Source organism: Pantherophis guttatus, chromosome 6 (genome assembly GCF_059756535.1).
Source record: "Pantherophis guttatus breed Tessera chromosome 6, ASM5975653v1, whole genome shotgun sequence".
In the NCBI taxonomy this organism is placed as follows: Eukaryota; Metazoa; Chordata; class Lepidosauria; order Squamata; family Colubridae; genus Pantherophis; species Pantherophis guttatus.
The window spans coordinates 67,757,965-67,778,462 of NC_142068.1; the positions used below are offsets into that span (position 1 = coordinate 67,757,965).

Below are 20,498 nucleotides of genomic sequence, written 5' to 3' on the forward strand. Positions count from 1 at the left end.
GCTGCAATGTAACTTAAGTGATGGGATCTGAGCCTGGTGGCTCAGCAGACTGATAGCTTTGTGATTAACACCAGCTGTCTGCAATTACTGTAAGTTCAAATCTCACCAGGCTCAAGGTTGACTCAGCCTTCCATCCTTTCTAAGGTAGGTAAATTGAGGACCCAGTTTGTGAGGGCAATAAGCTGACTTTGTATAAATATACAAAAGTATGAAGGCTATTGCTTAACGCATTGTAAGCTGCCCTGAGTCTCCGGAGAAGGGCATATAAATCAAAGTTTAAAAAAAAAATTTCCCATGGATTAATGATCTTTCATTTATTCAGCAAACAGCAAGCATATGCCCATTGCACTATAAGATCCTCCTATATAAAAAGAAACACCTAAATATTCAATAAGTTTACTTCTTTGGTTTCAGGAACTTTGCTCTCGTTTCTCAACTAAATGAGGAAAAGCAGAGGTGATATGAAAGCACACAAGTAATAATTAAAAAGAAGCTAGCTTCACATTTGCCAGAAATCTTTTGATTAAAGGTAGATTCTGAAGCAAGCTATTCTCCACTGATGGGTTTTGAGAACAGCACCAGGATCTAAGACTGAATTGGGTTGTGGTTGATCCCAACTGGTTTTAAATATAATGTTGGCCATAGAGTAATTTCTGACATAATGATGACCTGTCCTTAGTACTGTACTGTGACATATTATTATAAATATTTAGGATTGGCATATGGAAGGTTGCTTGCAAATGACAGGGCAAAAGCACATACACTCACATCCTTACCCCAATCAAGAGTCAGCTTTAAGATGGCCAAGGCAATCCTAAATTGCAGTAATAGAGGGATAGAATCAAGATCACATGAAGTACTAGTACCACTTTATAAAGACCACACTTAAAAAACTGCATTCAGTTAAAATGTTCTATAGGTGGCACCTACCACTGGTGAGGCTAGCAAAAATGCTTAAAAATATGTCTACCAAATGTTGGAAATGTGGTCAAAAACCAGGCACATGTGGTGGATGTTCCCAAAAGCAAAAAAATATTGGACGAAAGTGCAAACTTGGTTAGAAAAAAATGTTTTGCAGCATATAGATTATAAACCAGATTTAGTTTTGTTAGGCATAATACTAGAAAAATATGATAAAGGAAATGTATATTTCATATTACATGTTTTAACAGCAACAAGAATTGTATTTGCACAACATTGGAAAAGTGAGGAAACACCTATGGAAGAAGATATAATTAAAAAAATATTGGACTGTGTAGAAATAGACAGATTAGCAATGAAGATAAAAGAAAAAGAAGACACAGAATATTTTCAACCTTGGGACTTGTTTTATCAATGGTTGGATAAAAGAGGTAGAAATTAGGAACTTAATAAGTATTACTCTGTAAACGAATTGACCCAGACAGTACGCTGTCTATTAAGCACATATTGTATGTAAAGAGAAAATAATATATATTATTTGAGGGCTGTTCATAAAACATATGAAGAATGGTTGCAGGAACCGGATATTTCTTGTTTAGTAAAAAGGACTAGGTGTAACATGTTAGCACTGTTCCAATATTTGAAGGCTGCCACAAAGAAGAGGAGGTCAGCCTATTCTCCAAAGCACCAGAAGGCAAGACAAGAAACATTGGATGGAAACTAATGAAGGAAAGAAGCAACCTAGAACTAAGGAGAAATTTCCTAACAGTGAGAACAATTAACCAGTGGGATGGCTTGACTTCAGAAGTAGCGGGTGCTCCATCACTGGAAGCTTATAAGAAGAGACTGAACAGCCGCTTGTCTGAAATGGTATAGGATCTTGAGCAGGGGGTTGGACTAGAAGGCCTCCAAGATCCCTTCCAACTCTGTTATTCTGTTATCTGTTATGGGAAGTATTTGGCAGCATCTATAACTATTATCTCCAATCTAACATCAAGTTAGTAGGCCTTATTTAAGTGAAATGGATGCAGTATTTTTCTGTTTTGGATTACAGAGAGCTAAAGCCAAAAATCTACTAAAGTGTCTTTGGCATTGCATGGCAAATGAATGTGGGTGCTATAGCCAACTTTCAGTGGTGAGTTCTAATTCAGAAACCTTTTAGTACCTGTGCACTATTTCTTGTTTGCCTAACACACTGCAAAGCCTTTTCTATGATTTGTACCTTTCCCTCAACAGTAAGAGATGAGGAGGACCACCTCACTCTCTCAGAGATGCTCTCCTTGTGCTCAGAATGAACTTGAGACCTTTTTGCATGCATTTTTTTCACTGCCCTTTCTACACAGCAGGTGTATCCTTACTGCTTCCTAACAGTAATCAAAGCTGTTATCTTTCCTCTGCACATATTGTAACCTACCATCAATAAAAGAGTTGCTAAGATTCTATTGGTAATAATTTGCATAAAAAGGCATCATGAAAGCCATTGATGATGACACTGTGAAATGCCCTTTTTTCTTCTATCACATTGCATAACTTATTCGATTTCTATCTCATCTTATTTGATATTGTTTTATTCTACCTTATTCTGTTCTTATTCTCTTTTTCTGCCTCTCTGGTTTTTATATCCTAATTTTGGGAGTTTATTTGACCATTATGCTATTTAGTTGCATTATGCATTTGTTCATTACTTTTTTTTTTGTATTATTATTTGGTTATCTTGCTGGTCAATGACTATAGCTAAGTACATTTGATTTAATCTGCCTTGATTGATTGATAATTTCTGGAGATAGGCTAATTGTGCAAGTCATTTGAAGATTATCTTATACTGCATTCATGGAAATATAACATTCTGATCATAAGATATAATAATCACACTTTATTCTGCACTAGTCTGGCCCTATCTGGAGTGTTGTGTTCACTTCTTTCAAGAAAGGAGATAATCTGGGGCATGTTCACAGCAGAACATTCAGAATGGTGAGCGAACTGACATAATTCTATCAGAAATGATTAAAAGTGTTGGACAAGTTATGCTGAGATCCCAGTTGTTGAACCAGCTAATAAAAAAAACAAAACCTTCATATTTTTTTAAGGAGAGTAAATTACACTCTTATCATGTAACATTTTGGGAATCGGTAAGAAGAGAATTGGAGAATGTTTAAAATGCCATTTTTATTCATTTTTCATTGCTTTCCGCATTTGAGGTTCTTATTTAATTCTGCTTAGTATGCTGCTAAATACCATATTTTCTTTACCCTTACTTCCCAGATAAAATCTAAAATGAAGGAATGAACTCATATGTATACATTAATAACCAATCTTTGGAAAGGTGTTTCAATGCTGACAAAGGAGATTATAATCATTACAAGTGTAGCTACGCTAGGACAGTATAGGAACAAAGTAATCTCTGCACAAAACAGCTACAGTCTTCCCTCTTTCTAGATTTTAGTGGGTTTTTTTATTTAAAAAACCCAATTTTAATCAGTTATCACTGACATGCCCAATATAATGGAATGTGTGGGAAAAGAGGAAGAGAGATGCTGTCCAGGAAACAATCAGACAAGAGAGGCAGGAGCTCCCAGTGGCTTAATGGTCAGAGAAATAAACTTGGGAAGCATTTGCCATAAGGAATCCAACAGTCAAAAGTGCTGGCAGGAAATTTGTACCTTTAGATTTGCAAGATTCTGTTAATGTAGCCTTACAATAAAATAGAATTAATTCATCTTGTCATGTTTCCGGTCCGTTTACATAAAAGGACGGACACTCTATTTATTTATTTTATTTATTTTAATTTGATTTATATGCCACCCTTCTCTGGAGACTCAGGGCGGCTTACAATGCGTTAAGCAATACACAATTCTACTTGTGAATTCAGAATAAACCTTGACTTAATTGTCTCCCATTTATTTAAAAATGCAATTGGAATTTTTCAGCCAATTACTAAACCAGCAGCACTATTAGCAAGATATCTGCCAAGCACCTTGCTGTTAAGATTAGATGGTTCACAGGCCATTGACTAAGGAACAAATCAAATTTCATACAGTGTTATATCAAAAAAATAACAGAGTTGGAAGGGACCTTGGAGGTCTTCTGATCCAACTCCCTGCTCAAACAGGAGACCCTACAGCATTCCAGACAGCTGTCCAATCTCTTCTTAAAAGCCTACAATGATGGAACACCTACAACTTCTGAAGACAAACCATTCCACAGGTCAATTGTTCTCACTGTTAGGAAATTTCTCCATATTTTTTGGTTGCTTCTCTTTTTGGTTGTGCAGTGAGCAATCTCCTTGCCTACTTCTTAAAAGCTTCTGTAAATTTGTATTGCCCCAGGTATATGATTTTGGGAGAGCAAGATCACTGAGCACAGTGAGAATTAACTTTTGAGCCAGGGGTTTTCAAACTTTTTTCAAATGGTGAATCATCTCCTGAACTCACAAAATGGCAGCTGTGACATTTTTCATGGAAAACCATTCCTACCAGTGGTGGGTTGTTCCCAGTTCTGTCCGGTTCTACAGAACCAGTAGTAAAATCGGTGGGAGGCTCCGCCCACCCGGCACGACATCATCATTGGTGATTGCGCATGTGCAGAAGATCCCACTGCGAACCGGTAGTAAAGGTAAGTGGAGCCCACCCCTGGTTCCTACCCTTTTCAAAATACCTTAGGAAAAATGCTATGGGTGCCCCAAGATGAATTTGAATTAACTGTCTCTTCTCTTCTCTTCTCTTCTCTTCTCTTCTCTTCTCTTCTCTTCTCTTCTCTTCTCTTCTCTTCTCTCCTCTCCTCTCCTCTCCTCTCCTCTCCTCTCCTCTCCTCTCCTCTCCTCTCCTCTTCCTTTGCCCTTAATTTCTTATGGAACCTCCATCAAGTTATTCTAGAACATGAAATTTCTACAGTACAGTTTGTTTTCAGCAATGAGGCAAGGATCATACAATTATACTTTGGTGTTCCTCAGCTTCTCAGGTGGCCTCTATTCAGATCAGCTTTGCTTCAGAAGAAAAAGTTCCCATGAGCTTCTAAAACATTCCATAGGCTTTGGACTATTACCAGAGGAATACATTTCTTTCCTTTGGATGAAGTATGCGTAAAATTATTTTTGTTTCAACTAGGCTTTGTTTTCAAGGCTAACTGAATCTTATTTACTTTATTCCTTTGGGGGATTAAGAAACAAGGAAGATGAGAAATTAAGTCTTTTTTTTGTGTGTACTCTCTGAGATCTTAGCTTCTATTCAAAATTTATTAATCTGAGCATTTAAGAGACAAGTTTTCCTTTCTCTCAGTCATTTAATTAAATCAAATTAAAAGCATTCTATAGGTTGATGAAGTAAATTTTAACAATGATTTTAAACACCCACATTTTACATTCTGGAGAATATAATTGGAATTTAAAATTAAATTGCTACTTTGACTTTAACTAGATATTCTTTCATTAATGTTCTTTCTGAAATGTTTCTCTAAGTGATGTTTTATTTCATATGTGCAATTTTCTCTGTAATACAAAATTGTTTGAATTACTATAAGAGTTCATTTAATTACTTAATACTCACTACAGCCCTTCAAGGTTAAGTCTCATGGCACTTGTAACAATAGGAAGCAAGTGACAGTGGCATAGTAATAAGAGAATAAAATAAAGAATAAGAGGCTAGAGGCTGGAAAAAGGAAGGGATTAGGCTCAAATCCAAATCCATTAGCTGTTTGTGTATAAATATGCAAGAAACCTGAATTTAAACAGAACTCTGGAATGTTACCTGGTGGTAGAAGCTAGTCTACCACCAGGTCAATAGTTGACAATTTCTATTTCTCAGTGGGTACATCACTTTCCAACAAGAAATCATATAAATTTTGAATAAGTAGGCAGGAATCTTCTCTTCTGCTAATCTTTAGAAAGGAAGGAATACAGCCTCACTTCTACATTTTAAATTTTATTTAATTTATTTTCTCTTTCTGTACAAAACTACTCATGTGAAATATTTCAAGGTAATTGCAATTTGACCTTCAATTTATTTGACAATCAGAGGTCTAATTTTTGCTTAACAGATTGGGGAATGAAAAAGGCATTGAACAGGGGAATGATTGATGAATTCAGTAATGACAGTAGAAAGGAAAAGACATTACCTTAGTTTTATCAAATAAGGCATGATTATCCAACATCATTTTCTTCTCATGGGTGGCATATCTGCGCAGGTCACGTTCAAATTGCTGCATGCATATAAAATATTCAGTGTTATTATAGCAAAGCCAAATTATCTATCGTCCATCTATAATCTATATCTATCTATCTATCTATCTATCTATCTATCTATCTATCTATCTATCTATCATCTATCTATCATCTATCTATCTACCTACCTACCTACCTATCTTCCTACATATCTGTCTGTCTGTCTCTGCCTATCTATCTATCTATCTATCTATCTATCTATCTATCTATCTATCCATCTATCATCTACCAACCTATCTACGTATCTATCTACCTATCTATCTATCTATCTATCTATCTATCTATCTATCATCTATCTATCTACCTACCTACCTATCTTCCTACATATCTGTCTGTCTGTCTCTGCCTATCTATCTATCTATCTATCTATCTATCTATCTATCTATCCATCTATCATCTACCAACCTATCTACGTATCTACCTATCTATCTATCTATCTATCTATCTATCTATCTATCTATCTATCTATCATCTATCTATCATCTATCTATCTACCTACCTACCTACCTATCTTCCTACATATCTGTCTGTCTGTCTCTGCCTATCTATCTATCTATCATCTATCTATCATCTATCTATCTACCTACCTACCTACCTATCTTCCTACATACTTCCTACATCTATCTCTATCTATCTATCCATCTACTTTGTTTTAATCTATTGTAGCACTCTTTGTTATAAACTTTTATGAATATACTGTGAATAAAAATTTAGGATAAATTTAAGATAAATTGATATTGTCCTGCAATGACTTTTAAAATCCTAAAGTAAAGATGTTCCTGGGAGCTAATATTAAAGATTAGTCATGAGGAAGCCTGCTAGGTCCTCATTACTGCACACATAACCATAAGTAATGTGATATTGCGATATTACATTACACTCTTTCCTATAACGAATGTAGTCTGCAATTCTTACCAGTTTTGTAATGGATGTTCACCCAGAGCGACTCTGTTGGATGTGTGATACTATATCACATTAGCTAGTACTGTCTCCCTGATAATTATAACTTTATAAGAAGAGATGGTTGAAGTTTAATTTAAACACACAGTAGATTTCATTTGCTTCTGACTCATAGAAAGTATCTGAGTAAAGCAAAAATCTTTAGGTGTTTGCACTTTTTCATGAAACATTACAGTTTATAATACGTTTGTTGGTAGCTGCCTAGAAATTAGAAGCAACTATCAAAGAAAAAACAAAATACATACACTATTAAGGGAATCAGTGCAGCCTTCAGCAATATTCAGAAATAAATATCATTGGGTTAAATACCTCTACTCTAGAGGTAATATATAAATTACAGTTATAGTCTACACTTCCTAAATCGCATTCAACAAACTTGGCTGATTCTTTCTTGAAAGCACACTTCCCATTCTTCTGACCACTTCAGTTTTATCATTTTAGGGAGACAGGAAGACATGAACCAAAGGTTATTTTTTAAAAAAATATTCTGCTTTCCATATTTATTCCATAAAGTCAGATTTCTATAAAATCAGAATGCAATACATTTTTAAGTCAAATGTTGTAATGAAGTCATCTATAAAATACAGAAATTATTTGGGTTTTGCTTTGTTTATTTACATTTGTAAACCCTGAAGTTTTCTGCTTATTAAAATTATATTTATTTATTTCACATTTACTCTAGAATTTTTACACTTCTACTCCCTGTCTTTAGAAATTAGTTTAAAAAACAGAAAACAGAAAATGAAAGACAAGTGGGTTTTCAAGCAAGTTTTCTCTTAAACATAACTGTTATTTTAAAGAAGCATGGCACTAATTCCCGTAAGCAAGGAGAAAGGTTTTGAAATATTCAAAGAACAGATTGATGCATGACCTAATGATTCTTCATATGCTTAAAAAATTCAAATTGTAAAAAAAAAAAAGTAAGGTGCCATCATAGGTAACTGGTGTCAAACTTGAATTTTCCTGTGCGCAAAATTGTTGTTTTGCTCCAGTGAATTATGTATTTATAGCTTCTCTAAAATACTGAAACTGGATTGGGAAAATCACATAAGACTTGCAGGGGTGGGTTGGGGGGACAAATAATATTTTATCATTTCTTGATGGATCTGAAAGGTATATTAGACAGAGCAGAAGAACTGAAACAGTTGATGACCCTTACAGAGAACAAGATGGATTGCAAAAACCACGTTGTTATCCTGTCTTAAGTGTGAAAGGACACGCTATATAGGTACAATAAAAGATACTGTTTATGTTCTAGTATCAGTAGAAAGGGGTGAGCATGGAGCCCTTATAGGAATATAGAATTTAGATGGATTGGACCAGAACATCTTAAAGTCATCCCATGTTGTTATCAGATGCTGCATTCGGCTGTAAAGATCACAGCATGATTTATATTGCATTCTGGATAATTTCTATGTTACAATTCTGGGAGACTATAACCTATAACCCTGATTACAGTATTTCAGGACATACTTCTGAAATCTTGTGGCTGGGACCACAGTAATCACTATAGTTGTGCAGGCCAATAAAAGATACTTCATTGCATCAATCAAAAAAAAAATGCTTTGTTTCCTTGTTTAAAGTAGGTATTTTTCCACAACAGTTTATAAAACTCAACTGGTAACCTATACTATTTCAGTAAGTATTTTTCCACCTATTCAGGACATAAAGTAGCACTGGACCCTTCAGAAAAGAAACAAGGAAAATATTAATATATGTTGTGGCCCGTACGCGGCCTGTGCAGCTAGTGGCTGATTCCGACAGCGAGGAGGCTGGTGTGGTGCTGCGCCAGCAGCCTGTGCAGCTGGCACTCGAGTCGGACAATGAGGAGGCTGGAGAAGATGTGGTGCCAGAGGCAGGGATTCAGCCAGGGCCTTCAGAACCTCCAGAAGCTCCCTTAAGTGAAGAGGACAAAGAGGAGGAGCCTCTTCTCGATGCACAGGCACGCAGAACTGCCAAAAGGCAGGAGTGGCTCCTCAGGAGGAGGTCTCCTTGAGAGTAAGGCTTGAGGCTAATTGACCACTCCCTTAGCCTATTTAAGGAGGAAGGCCGACTGAAGCAATTTGCAGGGAACAACTTAGTTCACATACCTTCCTGTCTTGTCTTGCTTATCTTATCAGCTTCCTGCAAATTGCTTCTGGGCATTCTGCCAACCACAGTAAACTTTCAGTATTATTCTTTGAATTCTTGGTGGCTGTTAATGCAGTTAATTAACAGCCATTGTTGTAAAAAACTGGTTTATTTAGTAAACTAAGGTTTGAATGGACTTTGTGTGTGCTGTGTTCTTTGGGGTCCGTAGCTGGGGCAGAACAATATACAAGCCAAAGAAATGAACACTTTTTTTCAGATGAAATTATCTTATACAAGCTAGGATAGAAATATAAACAGGAGAAAAAGAAGTTATTTACCCTAGATCCAGTCCAACCTAAGAGAGCAAATGCATAATGTTGAAAAGGAGTAACAACCAGATCCACACGAATCGCTTTCCAGTCTTTTGTTTCTTCTTCAGCAAAAACCTTTGATTGGACGGCACTTCCTTCGTTCACTCTTTCCTTATGGACTTTTAAAATTGCAAAGCACTTCTGAAAATGATCTAAAGCATCAACTTTTCTGCTTGGCAACTTTGTGTTTTCAAACGTTGATTCAATAAGATCATAATATAAGAGCAATTCCTAGAAGAAAACACATTCAATGTATTGTTATGATGACAGCCAATGTGAGGTGATTGTTGTGTTTGCATTAAGTTGTCCTCAACATGAAGGTACATTAAGTGACTTTGGATCAGGTACTCAATCTTAGCCTTGCCTCCTAGGACTGTAATTGTGTGGAAATATTAGAAGAGGACATGGTATTCCAGCTTGCCATAAGCACCTGGAGCCAAGGTAGAATACCAACAAATATATTAATAAAATAAAATATTTATTATGTTATAATTATATGTTGTTACTTTAATTATTTAACCCATACGTCTCAGAGTATATATGCCACAGCAACAATGTGAGTTGAAACAATCATTTGCAGAGAGTCTTAAGACTAATTCATATACATTTGCGTGGCTTGGATTTAACAGAATTTCAAAAATATGTATTGCAAAAAATCTTACTAATTGGGCAAACGAAAACGTTCCTATAAGATTGTCAGCATTCCCTAAATAAGTATGAAGTTGGCAACAAAAGTATCACATTGCTTTCCATTTGGAGGCTTTTGACCATCATGTGATTTATGAACAGCACCTCTGCACTATCATTCTAAGGAATGGAGCTTTAATAACTTGCGAGATTATAACTATGCTGAAATAGTTTTTCAGAAATTATTCACGTATCACCTTTTATGTTTTGATGGGTAGAAGATTTCTACTTGAGCAAATATGAACGTCTTCACAGTGCTAACTGATCACATTCCAGATCAAACATTAAAATCATAAAAGACCACACCTTTTGATGTAGCAGTCAAGAAAATACAGAATTTTCTACATCATGTTGTAGAGTTTTCAAGACGAAAAATGAAGTCCACAGTTTACCATCAAAGTTACACAGCACATTATAGGATTATAAGTAGGACATCCTGGAGTTTTAAGCCCTTAATAGCAAAGATTATTTATGTAAAAAAAGTGGAAAGGAAAGTTACTATATATTTAATAGCTAAGATTCATATTACTCCCACATATCATAATTCAAAAAGCAACTGTATATTTTTCTAATACCTGAGCCAAAGCTTCTCTCCATGTTTTTCATATTTAAAATTTAGAAGAAACAATACAGCTTGCCAAATATCAGTAGGTTGGCAATCACCAGTATTTTGTTACAGTATGCCTACAAAGTTTGCATTCTATAAATACTTATAGCTTTCAGTATAGACGTTGTCAAACTTAGACAGAGGACATTAATTAAAAATTAATGCTTGTCTTCTGTTCCAGTGGAACTTCCTGGGTATGTGTCAATATGCTGCACATACTGTTTAGTTGCTAGATTGCAGGCAACAGTGTGTTGGCTTGAAAGGAGAGTCTAGGTTACAGATTCTAACATGCATAGAATAGCAGCAACATATTTGGGGGCAAAATTTGGGCTTCTTTTTTTCTTAAGCCTAATTCTTTTATGGCAAATGACAGTAACTGTCTTTACCAAAAGCAAGCAACTGCTGAATGTGGAATGAGCATACTTATAACTAGTAACCTTGTCTACTTTTTCATTGTATTGAAAAGTGTTATGCGACAGAGTTGATTAACCAAATCCATGATTGGTGATAGGCCAATATTATGGATCGGCTGGTGATAACCAACTAGGAATATAAGAGAAGATACAAATTAACAAAGGAAAGGAGATCAGTTTCTTTGTTTGTAGGAGAAAGGGAAAGAGGAAAGGAGAAAGGGAAACCATGTGAGAAATCTGAATAAAGGCAGCCTTATTTGTGGGGTGCATTTGATGATAAAAATTGAAAAAACAATTGCTACCAACCTGCCTTCCATTGAGAACCTGTATATATTACGAGTCAAAAAGAGGGCTGTGAAAATATTTACAGACCCCTCGCATCCTGGACATAAACTGTTTCAACTCCTACCCTCAAAACGATGCTATAGATAGAGCATCACAGAACACATGCACACCAGAACAACTAGACACAAGAACAGTTTTTTCCCCAAATGCCATCACTCTGCTAAACAAATAATTCCTTCAACACTGTCAAACTATTTACTAAATCTGTACTACTATTAATCTTCTCATCGTTCCCATTGTTCCCATCTCCTTCCACTGATGACTGTATGACTGTAACTTTGTTGCTTGTATCCTTACGATTTATATTGATATTGTTTCCTGATTGCTTATTTATACCCTATGACTATCATTAAGTGTTGTACCTTATGATTCTTGACAAATGTATCTTTTCTTTTTATGTACATCGAGACCGTTTGCACCAAGACAAATTCCTTGTGTGTCCAATCACACTTGGTCAATAAAATTCTATTCTATTCTATTCTATTCTATTCTATTCTATTCTATTCTATTCTATTCTATTCTATTCTATTCTATTCTAAATGTGGATGTGGATGTGAAGTTTTGATTATAAATGAAAGAACCAAAGCATATGTCAAAGTATGAGTCGTGGCAACATGTACAGGTAGTCCTCAACTTACAATGTGTCCAAAATTTCTGTTCCTAAGTGACACAGTTGTTAAGTGGGTTTTGCCCCATTTTATGACCTTTCTTGCCAAAGTTAGGAATCACTGCAGCTGTTAAGTTAGTAACAGCTGTTACTGCAGCTGTTAAGTTGTTAAGTTGGTGGCTCAGCAGACTGATACCATTGTGATTAACACCAGCTGTCTGCAATTACTGTAAGTTTGAATCTCACCAGGCTCAAGGTTGACTCAGCCTTCCATCCTTTCTAAGGTAGGTAAATTGAGGACCCAGTTTGTGGGGACAATAAGCTGACTTTGTATAAATATACAAAAATATGAAGGCTATTGCTTAACGCATTGTAAGCATATAAATCAAATTAAAAAAAAACACGGTTATTAAGTGAATCCGGCTTCCCCCATTCACTTTGCTTGTCAGAAGGTTGGAAAAGATGACCACATGACCCTGGCACACTGCAACCGTCATAAGCATGAATCAATTACCAAGTATCTGAATTTTGATGATGTGACCATGGGGGTGCTGCAGTGATTGCAAGTGTGAAAGATGGTTTTTCAGTGCCATTTTAACTTCGAATAGTCTCTAAATGAACTGTTGTAAATTGAAGACTGCCTGTATTAAGAAAGACAGAATTCATAGGCTGACACTGGTTACATGTTTTACTCTAATGAATGGTTCTAATGAAAAATCGGGGGTGAGTTTTGCAGAAAATGGTGCAACATTCTGAATGAATGAGATCTGGGGAAAAGATTATTTTGCGGGCTGACAGAAATGCATGAGTTGGAACTAGATGAAAAAGAACAGAAAAATTGACAGAGCTTTCAGAGCCCCAAGAATGAATGAGAATGGTGATTTTTTTAAAAAAATGACTGCTTGTTTTACGGCATAGTTTAAGCATAAATCTATTCATACATTTACCAAAAAAAAAAAACAACTACCCTGAATTGAATACAAAGCATGATTGATTTAAGAATTTAGGGTAAAGGACTGAGAATTAGTGAAGGATTGCAAAGGTGATGAGATATTCTGAATCTGGGACAGATCATTTTTGGTAGTGTCAAGAATGAGACTTGGAGAAAAAGTTTACATGGAAGAACATGAAAGAAATGAACAAAAACAGAGTGAATGCTGAACAATTGAAAAAAAGAGAAAAATGCAGATATGGTATGAAAAAGTGTAGGTGGTAGGTTAATGTTCCAATAGAATGAAGGGAAGATGTGCATTCTATTATGCACAGAATAGGGTGGAAAATAAGAAGTGTGTGGAATTACACCAATGTGAAATTTGAAAAAGAATGCTTGGCAGACTGATAGTTGGGGCGTGAATGAAAGATGGGTGTAAATGAGGAGGGGGAAAATCACATAAAAGAAGGACTTCTGAAAAAAAATGAAGATCAAAGAACAATATTGTGCAGTGTGTATATAAAGAAGATAATTGCAAAGAATGTAGTCAGAGAAGAGCAAGGAACTGTTAAAATTAAAAGAGACAGAGAAAGTGCAGAGCAATGTCAATGAAAAGCAAGGGGGGACAGAAAGAAATATTTTGGAAGTGGATGAAGAGAGACAAGCAAGGAGCCTCTAGCAGAATGAGTAAAATAAAAAAATAAAAAGGATGAAATGATTTGGGATGAAATTGAAGCAAGAGGACGCTAGAAGGACTATTTTAGAGATTTGTATGAGAATGCTCATGATGTGCGGAGGAATGAAACAGAAATGAATGCTATAAATCTTAGTGTCCAAGAAAAAAAATTATGAAAATAAAGTCATAAAAGCCTCAAGAACGTTGAAAAATGATAGGGCTCCAGGTTTAGAAAGAATAATTGGAGAAATAGTAAAAAAAATGGATACATTTTGCTTATGGAGTGGCTGTGCAATTTGTTTAATGTACCTCTGAAGGCTGCATCTGTGCCTGATAATTTTTCCCCCATGGAAAAAGAACTGCAGGGAACTAATCCAGGCAGTTGCCTGGAGTCAACATCGACTCAAAGACACATAAAAACAAGATATAGATAGATAGATGATAGATAGATAGATAGATAGATAGATAGATAGATAGATAGATAGATAGATAGATATAATTCCTCTCACTCATATATACTGTGTGTGTGTATATATACACATACACACACACACACACACACACACATACATATATATATATATACACATACATACACATATACATATACATACATACACATATACATACATAAATAAATATACGCATTCATACACATATAATACACTCACACATACTGAATATATGAGTGAGAGGGATTAGTTTGTTAAGTGTGCCTGGGAAGGTCAAGGCAGAATTCTGATTGACAGGCTACAGAAAGTGACAATGTGCAAAATTTCGAAGTGCAGACTAGTTTTCTGACAGGCAGAAAATTTGCAAGCCAGATTTTTGCTCTTCAACAGACCATTGAGAAATAAATGGATGTGAGAATCACGGACTTGTGAAGTTGGAAGAGACTACTTTTTGAATATAGATAATTTGCATTGTTGGATGAGAGATTCAGTGATTTGCTGCAAATATTAGATAGGCGGTACACTGTGACTAGGAATATGAATTTGAAGGTTGATGCATCAAAAGTCAAGGTGGTTGTATATTTGACAGGAAAAAGTTATATTCAGATGGTGAAAAACAAGAGGAGTCGATGGTTTTGTATATTTTACTAAAATGTTTATTAAAATGGAAACCGGGATGGAAAAATCATTAAAATGGAAAAATGGATGGTAAATGTGATTAAAAAAGAGAATCGGTGGTAGGTGATTGGTTGTACAGTATGAGCGTTTATCAAAATAAATGAAAATGCATGGGTGGAAAAATGTCATTCTGCTTACTGTTATATAGAAACGTTGGGTGGATAAGTCAAGAGCAACATAAAAGTCAGTTGTGCACAATGAGAAATGATACTTATGAAGAGTAGGTGATAAAAGAAGCAGAGACAGGGTCCAGAATGATTGGATGCTGAATGTATGTGGATTGATTACAACGATAAGTGATTCAGGACAAAAGAAGTTACTTGAATGAAGATCAAGTCATAGACCCAGTTTATGAAGGAAGAATAAATGTGTTAAGGAAAAATACTATAGGTAATTTCCAGTGTAATTTGAAACCAGTGCAGTTCCAGACAATCACTATGTTCAGATCAGAGCGAGTGTACATAGAACTCAATATAACTAGCATAAAATGTAGCTTGGTGTTTATTTATTAAATATCAGAAAACATTTGTAAAAATTGGCAAAATTGGATAACAGGGAAAATGGGATAACAGGCAAAAGCAGGCAAGAATTGCAGTATGTGTAAGTGTATCTGTTTGTTTATCTCAAAGAACTGTTAAAAGCCAATGTATTTACTGTTTTAATGGATCTATTCCAGGGATGTCAAACTCACATCATCATGGCGGCGTCACATGATGTATCGCAATTTTTTCCCCCTTTGCTAAACCGGGCATGGGCATGGCCAGCGTGTGATGCATCCAGTCTGCAGGTCGCGAGGTTGACAGCACTAATCTATTCTGTTGGTCTGATATGACCGTAGGAATTTCAGGTTGATTTTTATAACGTCCATTATAAAAGATACTTTCTTCTTATTTTTTCCATTTGTTGTAAAATTAATGTGTTAAAAATATTTAAGCAACTCTGCCTTAGAATGGTTAGTCATAAAACTGACCCAGCAGGCAATCCTAGATTTAACTGTAAATGGTACCCATATCTTTTTGAGATATAAGTTTTCTTAAACTGACTAGAAGCAATGACTTTATAGCAACCAAAATTATTTTATATGCGAGATGAAAATTGCAATGAAAGCCATTACAGTTCTATTTGACTTGAAGGAGGTATCCTCTTTCAAATGAGAGGCTTGGTAAAATGCAAGTTGAAAGAGAAAATCAACAAGGTCAAATCTCTCCAGAATACTTGGAATTATTTAAATCCACAATAATACAATTTATGCACATTTGCATAAATTTTAAGAGGTCACTAAAATGGTCAATGAGCTACACATTAAAAGAGCTAGCTATTAAAGAGAAGAAAGCTTTATTGAAACAATGGAAAGGAGAAGAACAAATATTACTTGAATGGTATAGTGATATAAAAGGGGATTTTGAGGAGCATATCATTAAGACTATTAAATCTAGCAAAGGAGCAATATTATATGAGAAGTAGTAGAGAAATTCTTGGATGAAAATAGAAGCACATGGATATTAAAGAAAGATAAGAAAGTGAGGTTGAACAAATTCTTTCCATTTGTCTTCAGTGCTGAAATATCAAATATTTATAAGTAATGATGTATCTTCAGGAAGAGAATCTGAAGGACCGAAGTAAATAGAGGTGGCATAAGATGGATTTGGGGGAATGGTCAACCCAAATTCCACAAAAATAAGGATGATCAACCTGGGTTCCACAATGGATTTTTATGGTGGAAAAATCAAAAGAACCATGAAGTTCCATTGTCCAGCCCTATCAAAATATTAATCTTTTCTATTTATAATAAAATAATAAAAAATATCAATCCTGTGTGTAAACTGTGTTAAAATTATAAACTCTATGCAGGGATAGTAGTGAAATAAATAAAAAACACACAAAATGTATGAATATCACGAAACCCTTCTTTAAATCCATACTGCTAGTACAAATAAAAATTTTAAATGGGTTATTGCAAAGCTAGAAAAATATGGAAAGGGCAATTGAAAGCATCCAGAGCAATGTTTGGACGCCTAGAAGCCATTCATCATTTTATTTTATTTATTTTATTTGAAAATTCTGAAGGAAACAATAAGAAGGAGGATGATATAAAACATGGAGTTTATTTTTTTTGGAAATGGAAGGGAACTCTTAGTGTTTTAAATTCTATTAAAGAGTTTCACTACAGTTTTGTCAAGTTCCTCTGGCGGAACATGAGGTGGAGTTAAAAGGGGGATCAGCCTAGAATCCCTACAATAGTCACAAGTGAACTAAGTCCAATCTCTCTTGAACTCTGTTGACCCTTATCTAACTCCAAGTAAGTTCTAATTGTTAGTTAAGTAGATTCCTGTGCACAGGTGTGATTAACAACAAATCAGTTTAATTGGACCTTCACATGTAGAACTGATCTTTCATGCCTGTTGGTTCCATACCACAAGATTTTTACAATTTGTATGATTAATTTTGAGCAATAGTGATCAGAGGATTGTAACTATGTGCCCTCAAGTCATTGTCAACTTTTAACAATCACATAGGTTGATTCTTTTTTCAGGAGGATTGGTTCCCAACCTGTCCTTCAGATATTCCAAGGGTACAGCCACCATCACTGTAATTGAGCCCATCCACTTTGCTGCTTATTTCCCAACATCATAGACTTATTTAGAAAGCTGTCTTTCACATCATGCGTCCAAAGTAGGGTACAGGTAGTCCTCAACTTATGACCACGATTAAGCCCAAAATTTATGTTGCTAAGTGAGTCATTTGTTAAGTGAGTTTTGCCCCATTCTACGACCTTTCTTACTACTTCTTGTTAAGTGAATCACTGCAGTTGTTAAGTTATTAACATGGCTGTTAAGTGAATCTCACTTCCCCATTGACTTTGCTTGTCAGAAGTTCACAAAATGTGATCACATGACCCTAGGACACTGCAACCGTCATAAATATGAATCAGTTGACAAACTTCTGAATTTTGATAATGTGACCATGGGATTGCTGCAAAAGTCATAACTATGAAAAATAGCCAGAAGTCACTTTTTTCAGTGCTGCTGTAACTTTGAACAGTTACTAAATGAACTGTTGTAAAACAAGGATTACCTGTAATTAGAGATCAGATGAAAGTAAATCAAAAATTACCCACCACTGAGCTGCATTCTTCTATGAGGAAAAAAATGTTCATACTTATAGCCAGTGGTGGGATTCGGCCAGTTCAGGCAAGTTTGGGCAAACCGGCAGTTAAATTGATGGCTGGCTCTGCCCTTCCCTGCCCCGCCCCTTCCAGGAGTCCCCACACGCCCCATCTTGGCTCCCAGGTAAGTGCAGAGAGGTCTCCAAGGCGCGTCCCCCCATGGCCCATTTTTGCTCCCAGGCAGTGGTGGGTTGCCCCCGGTTCGCACCGGTTCTATAAAACCAGTAGTAAAACTGATGGGAGGCTCCGCCCACTGATCCTGACATCATAAAAACGCTTCCATGCGGCCCCGTTGCGAACCAGTAGTAAAGGTAAGTAGAACCCACCCCTGCTCCCAGGGGGTTGTAGGAGGCCAAATGCTGCCTGTCACACCTCCTGGCCACACCCACCATGGCCATGCCCACCCAGCCGGTAATTAGGGCAGAGAACCAGTTGTTAAATTATTTGAATCTCACCACTGCTTATAGCTCGCTCTTTCCACAAATCGTCTAGTTTTGTGACTTGGGTTTAGCTAGAGAGCATTCTTTTCCTGCTGGATTATTGTAGGTAATTATAAACCATTAAGTAAGTTAGCATGAAAGCTCAAATGAAATACTCACTTTCTCTTCCTGGTTGAATAATATCAACTCCCATGGAGAATTTCAGAATTAGCAGATCATGCTAAGTAGGAAATGTGATGAGGAGGCCATTTTCGGGAATAAAATACCTCTAAGTTATTCTTTATAGCTTTCCCACCATTAGAAGGCTTTGCAGCTTGGAGAAGGTAAGTAGGGAGAACTATAAAGACTAGCAGACTGCAGACAGACATATCAATGTTTTCTTTTTTAAAAGATGCACTTAAGCAGCAATTACACAGGTGCTGACTTCAGCAAGTAATAAAAATTCGACTCCCAACTCGAAATGCCATTTTTTAAATAGAAATCAAGGCCTAGGGCTAGATCCATTGGGACAACCTTTCTGATAAATCTGATTTGATGACGCTCTGGACAACTCTCTTGTATTGCATTCATGCAGCTGAAACGGCAATTCCCAAGCTGCACTCTGATCTTTTTAGCCAAGCAGTTAGCTGTGGAAATTTTAAGAAGGTCTAATCTGAACGTTGCAGGCTACTGAGCATCAAGTAAATAGCCCCCTCAGCTGATTTTGCAGGCATCAACTCTTATTTCTGATCGCGGATAAAAACAACATGTAGGGATTAATTAACTTTAGCTGAAATATCTCAGTATTAATGAAGGAGTTAGATTCAAGTGCTCTTTGTTAACAAAACGTCTTTTCCTGGACTCTAAGCCTGCTTTTTAACATTATGAGAGAAAGGGAAAATCATTTCCCTTATTTATAACAATTATTTTGGATTAAAGGATTTAAATTTCACATTGCATCACCTAACATTCCTTCAGTTTGGTTTCCTGCAAATACTTTACCTTCCTTCAGTCTGAGACATTTTAAAATGAACAGTGAAAATATAAAGTTCCCCCCACGTGCATATTTTTTCTTTCTGTTAAGCTCTTCTAAAGTGAAGGCTTTGAATAGAAGAACATGCAGAAACTGATCAAAATCAATGAAGTTACCATGCCATTCTCATTCTGTATTCTTGGGTGTTATTCAGTCCACAATGGTAAAAACAAAGTTATATATGGGGGGGGGGGGAATTACCTTCCAGCATCAATTTAGCTCCATCTTTAATCTAGACATTATTTGGACAGAAGTTCTGTAGGAAAGCAAGTGATAATTCTGCTGGCCTTTGGAGTCAATGATTTGACCATCAACTGCCCATTTGACTTGCATCCAATGAACAAAGTTCACAAGAATAACTAATATGAACTGGGGGTGTTTGGAACAGAGAGAAAAAGCACCCAAATAGTTTCTGTTTCTCCATTCTAATTCTCCAAAGGAGACTAGAAAGTTGACAGAGAACCTTGTAATGTAGACCCAAATGCAGCCTTTGCTTCAATTAATAGATCCATAGAAGGGTCATGCAATATAGAATCATAAGGCTAGAAGGAACCTTGGTGGTCTTTTAGTCCAACCTTCTGCAGGCAGGAATCCTTATTCCATCCCAGATAAATGTGTGTCCATTCTTTTATTGAAAACCACCAGCAATGGAGCACCCACAACTCCAGGAGGCAAGCTACTCCATTGATTAATTTTCTCATTGTTCAGAAATTTCTCCTTAGTTCCAGGTTGGATCTGTCTCTCTCTGACTAGCTTCCATCCATTGCATCTTGCCTTGCCCTCAAGTGCTTTGGAGAATAAATCAACTCGGTGACAGCCTTTCAACTACTTTTAGGCTGAATCATACTTAGTTCCCTTAACCGTTCACTGTACAGTTTAGCTTCCAGACCCTTATCATCTTTGTTGCTCTTCTCTAAACCTTTTCTAGGGCCTCAGCGTCTTTTTTG

At 36.1% G+C, this 20,498-nt stretch overlaps 1 protein-coding gene across 1 annotated transcript in view; it reads right to left on the bottom strand.

Moving 5' to 3' along the window:
• DNTT (DNA nucleotidylexotransferase) overlaps positions 1 to 20,498 on the bottom strand; it is a 191,583-nt gene that overhangs the window by 20,336 nt on the left and 150,749 nt on the right. The window contains exons 9-10 of the mRNA XM_060683185.2: positions 9,505 to 9,768; positions 6,031 to 6,114 (exon numbers count right to left, since the gene is read on the bottom strand). Coding sequence (XP_060539168.2) covers positions 6,031 to 6,114; positions 9,505 to 9,768 — 348 coding nt within the window. The remainder of the gene's footprint in view (positions 1 to 6,030; positions 6,115 to 9,504; positions 9,769 to 20,498) is intronic.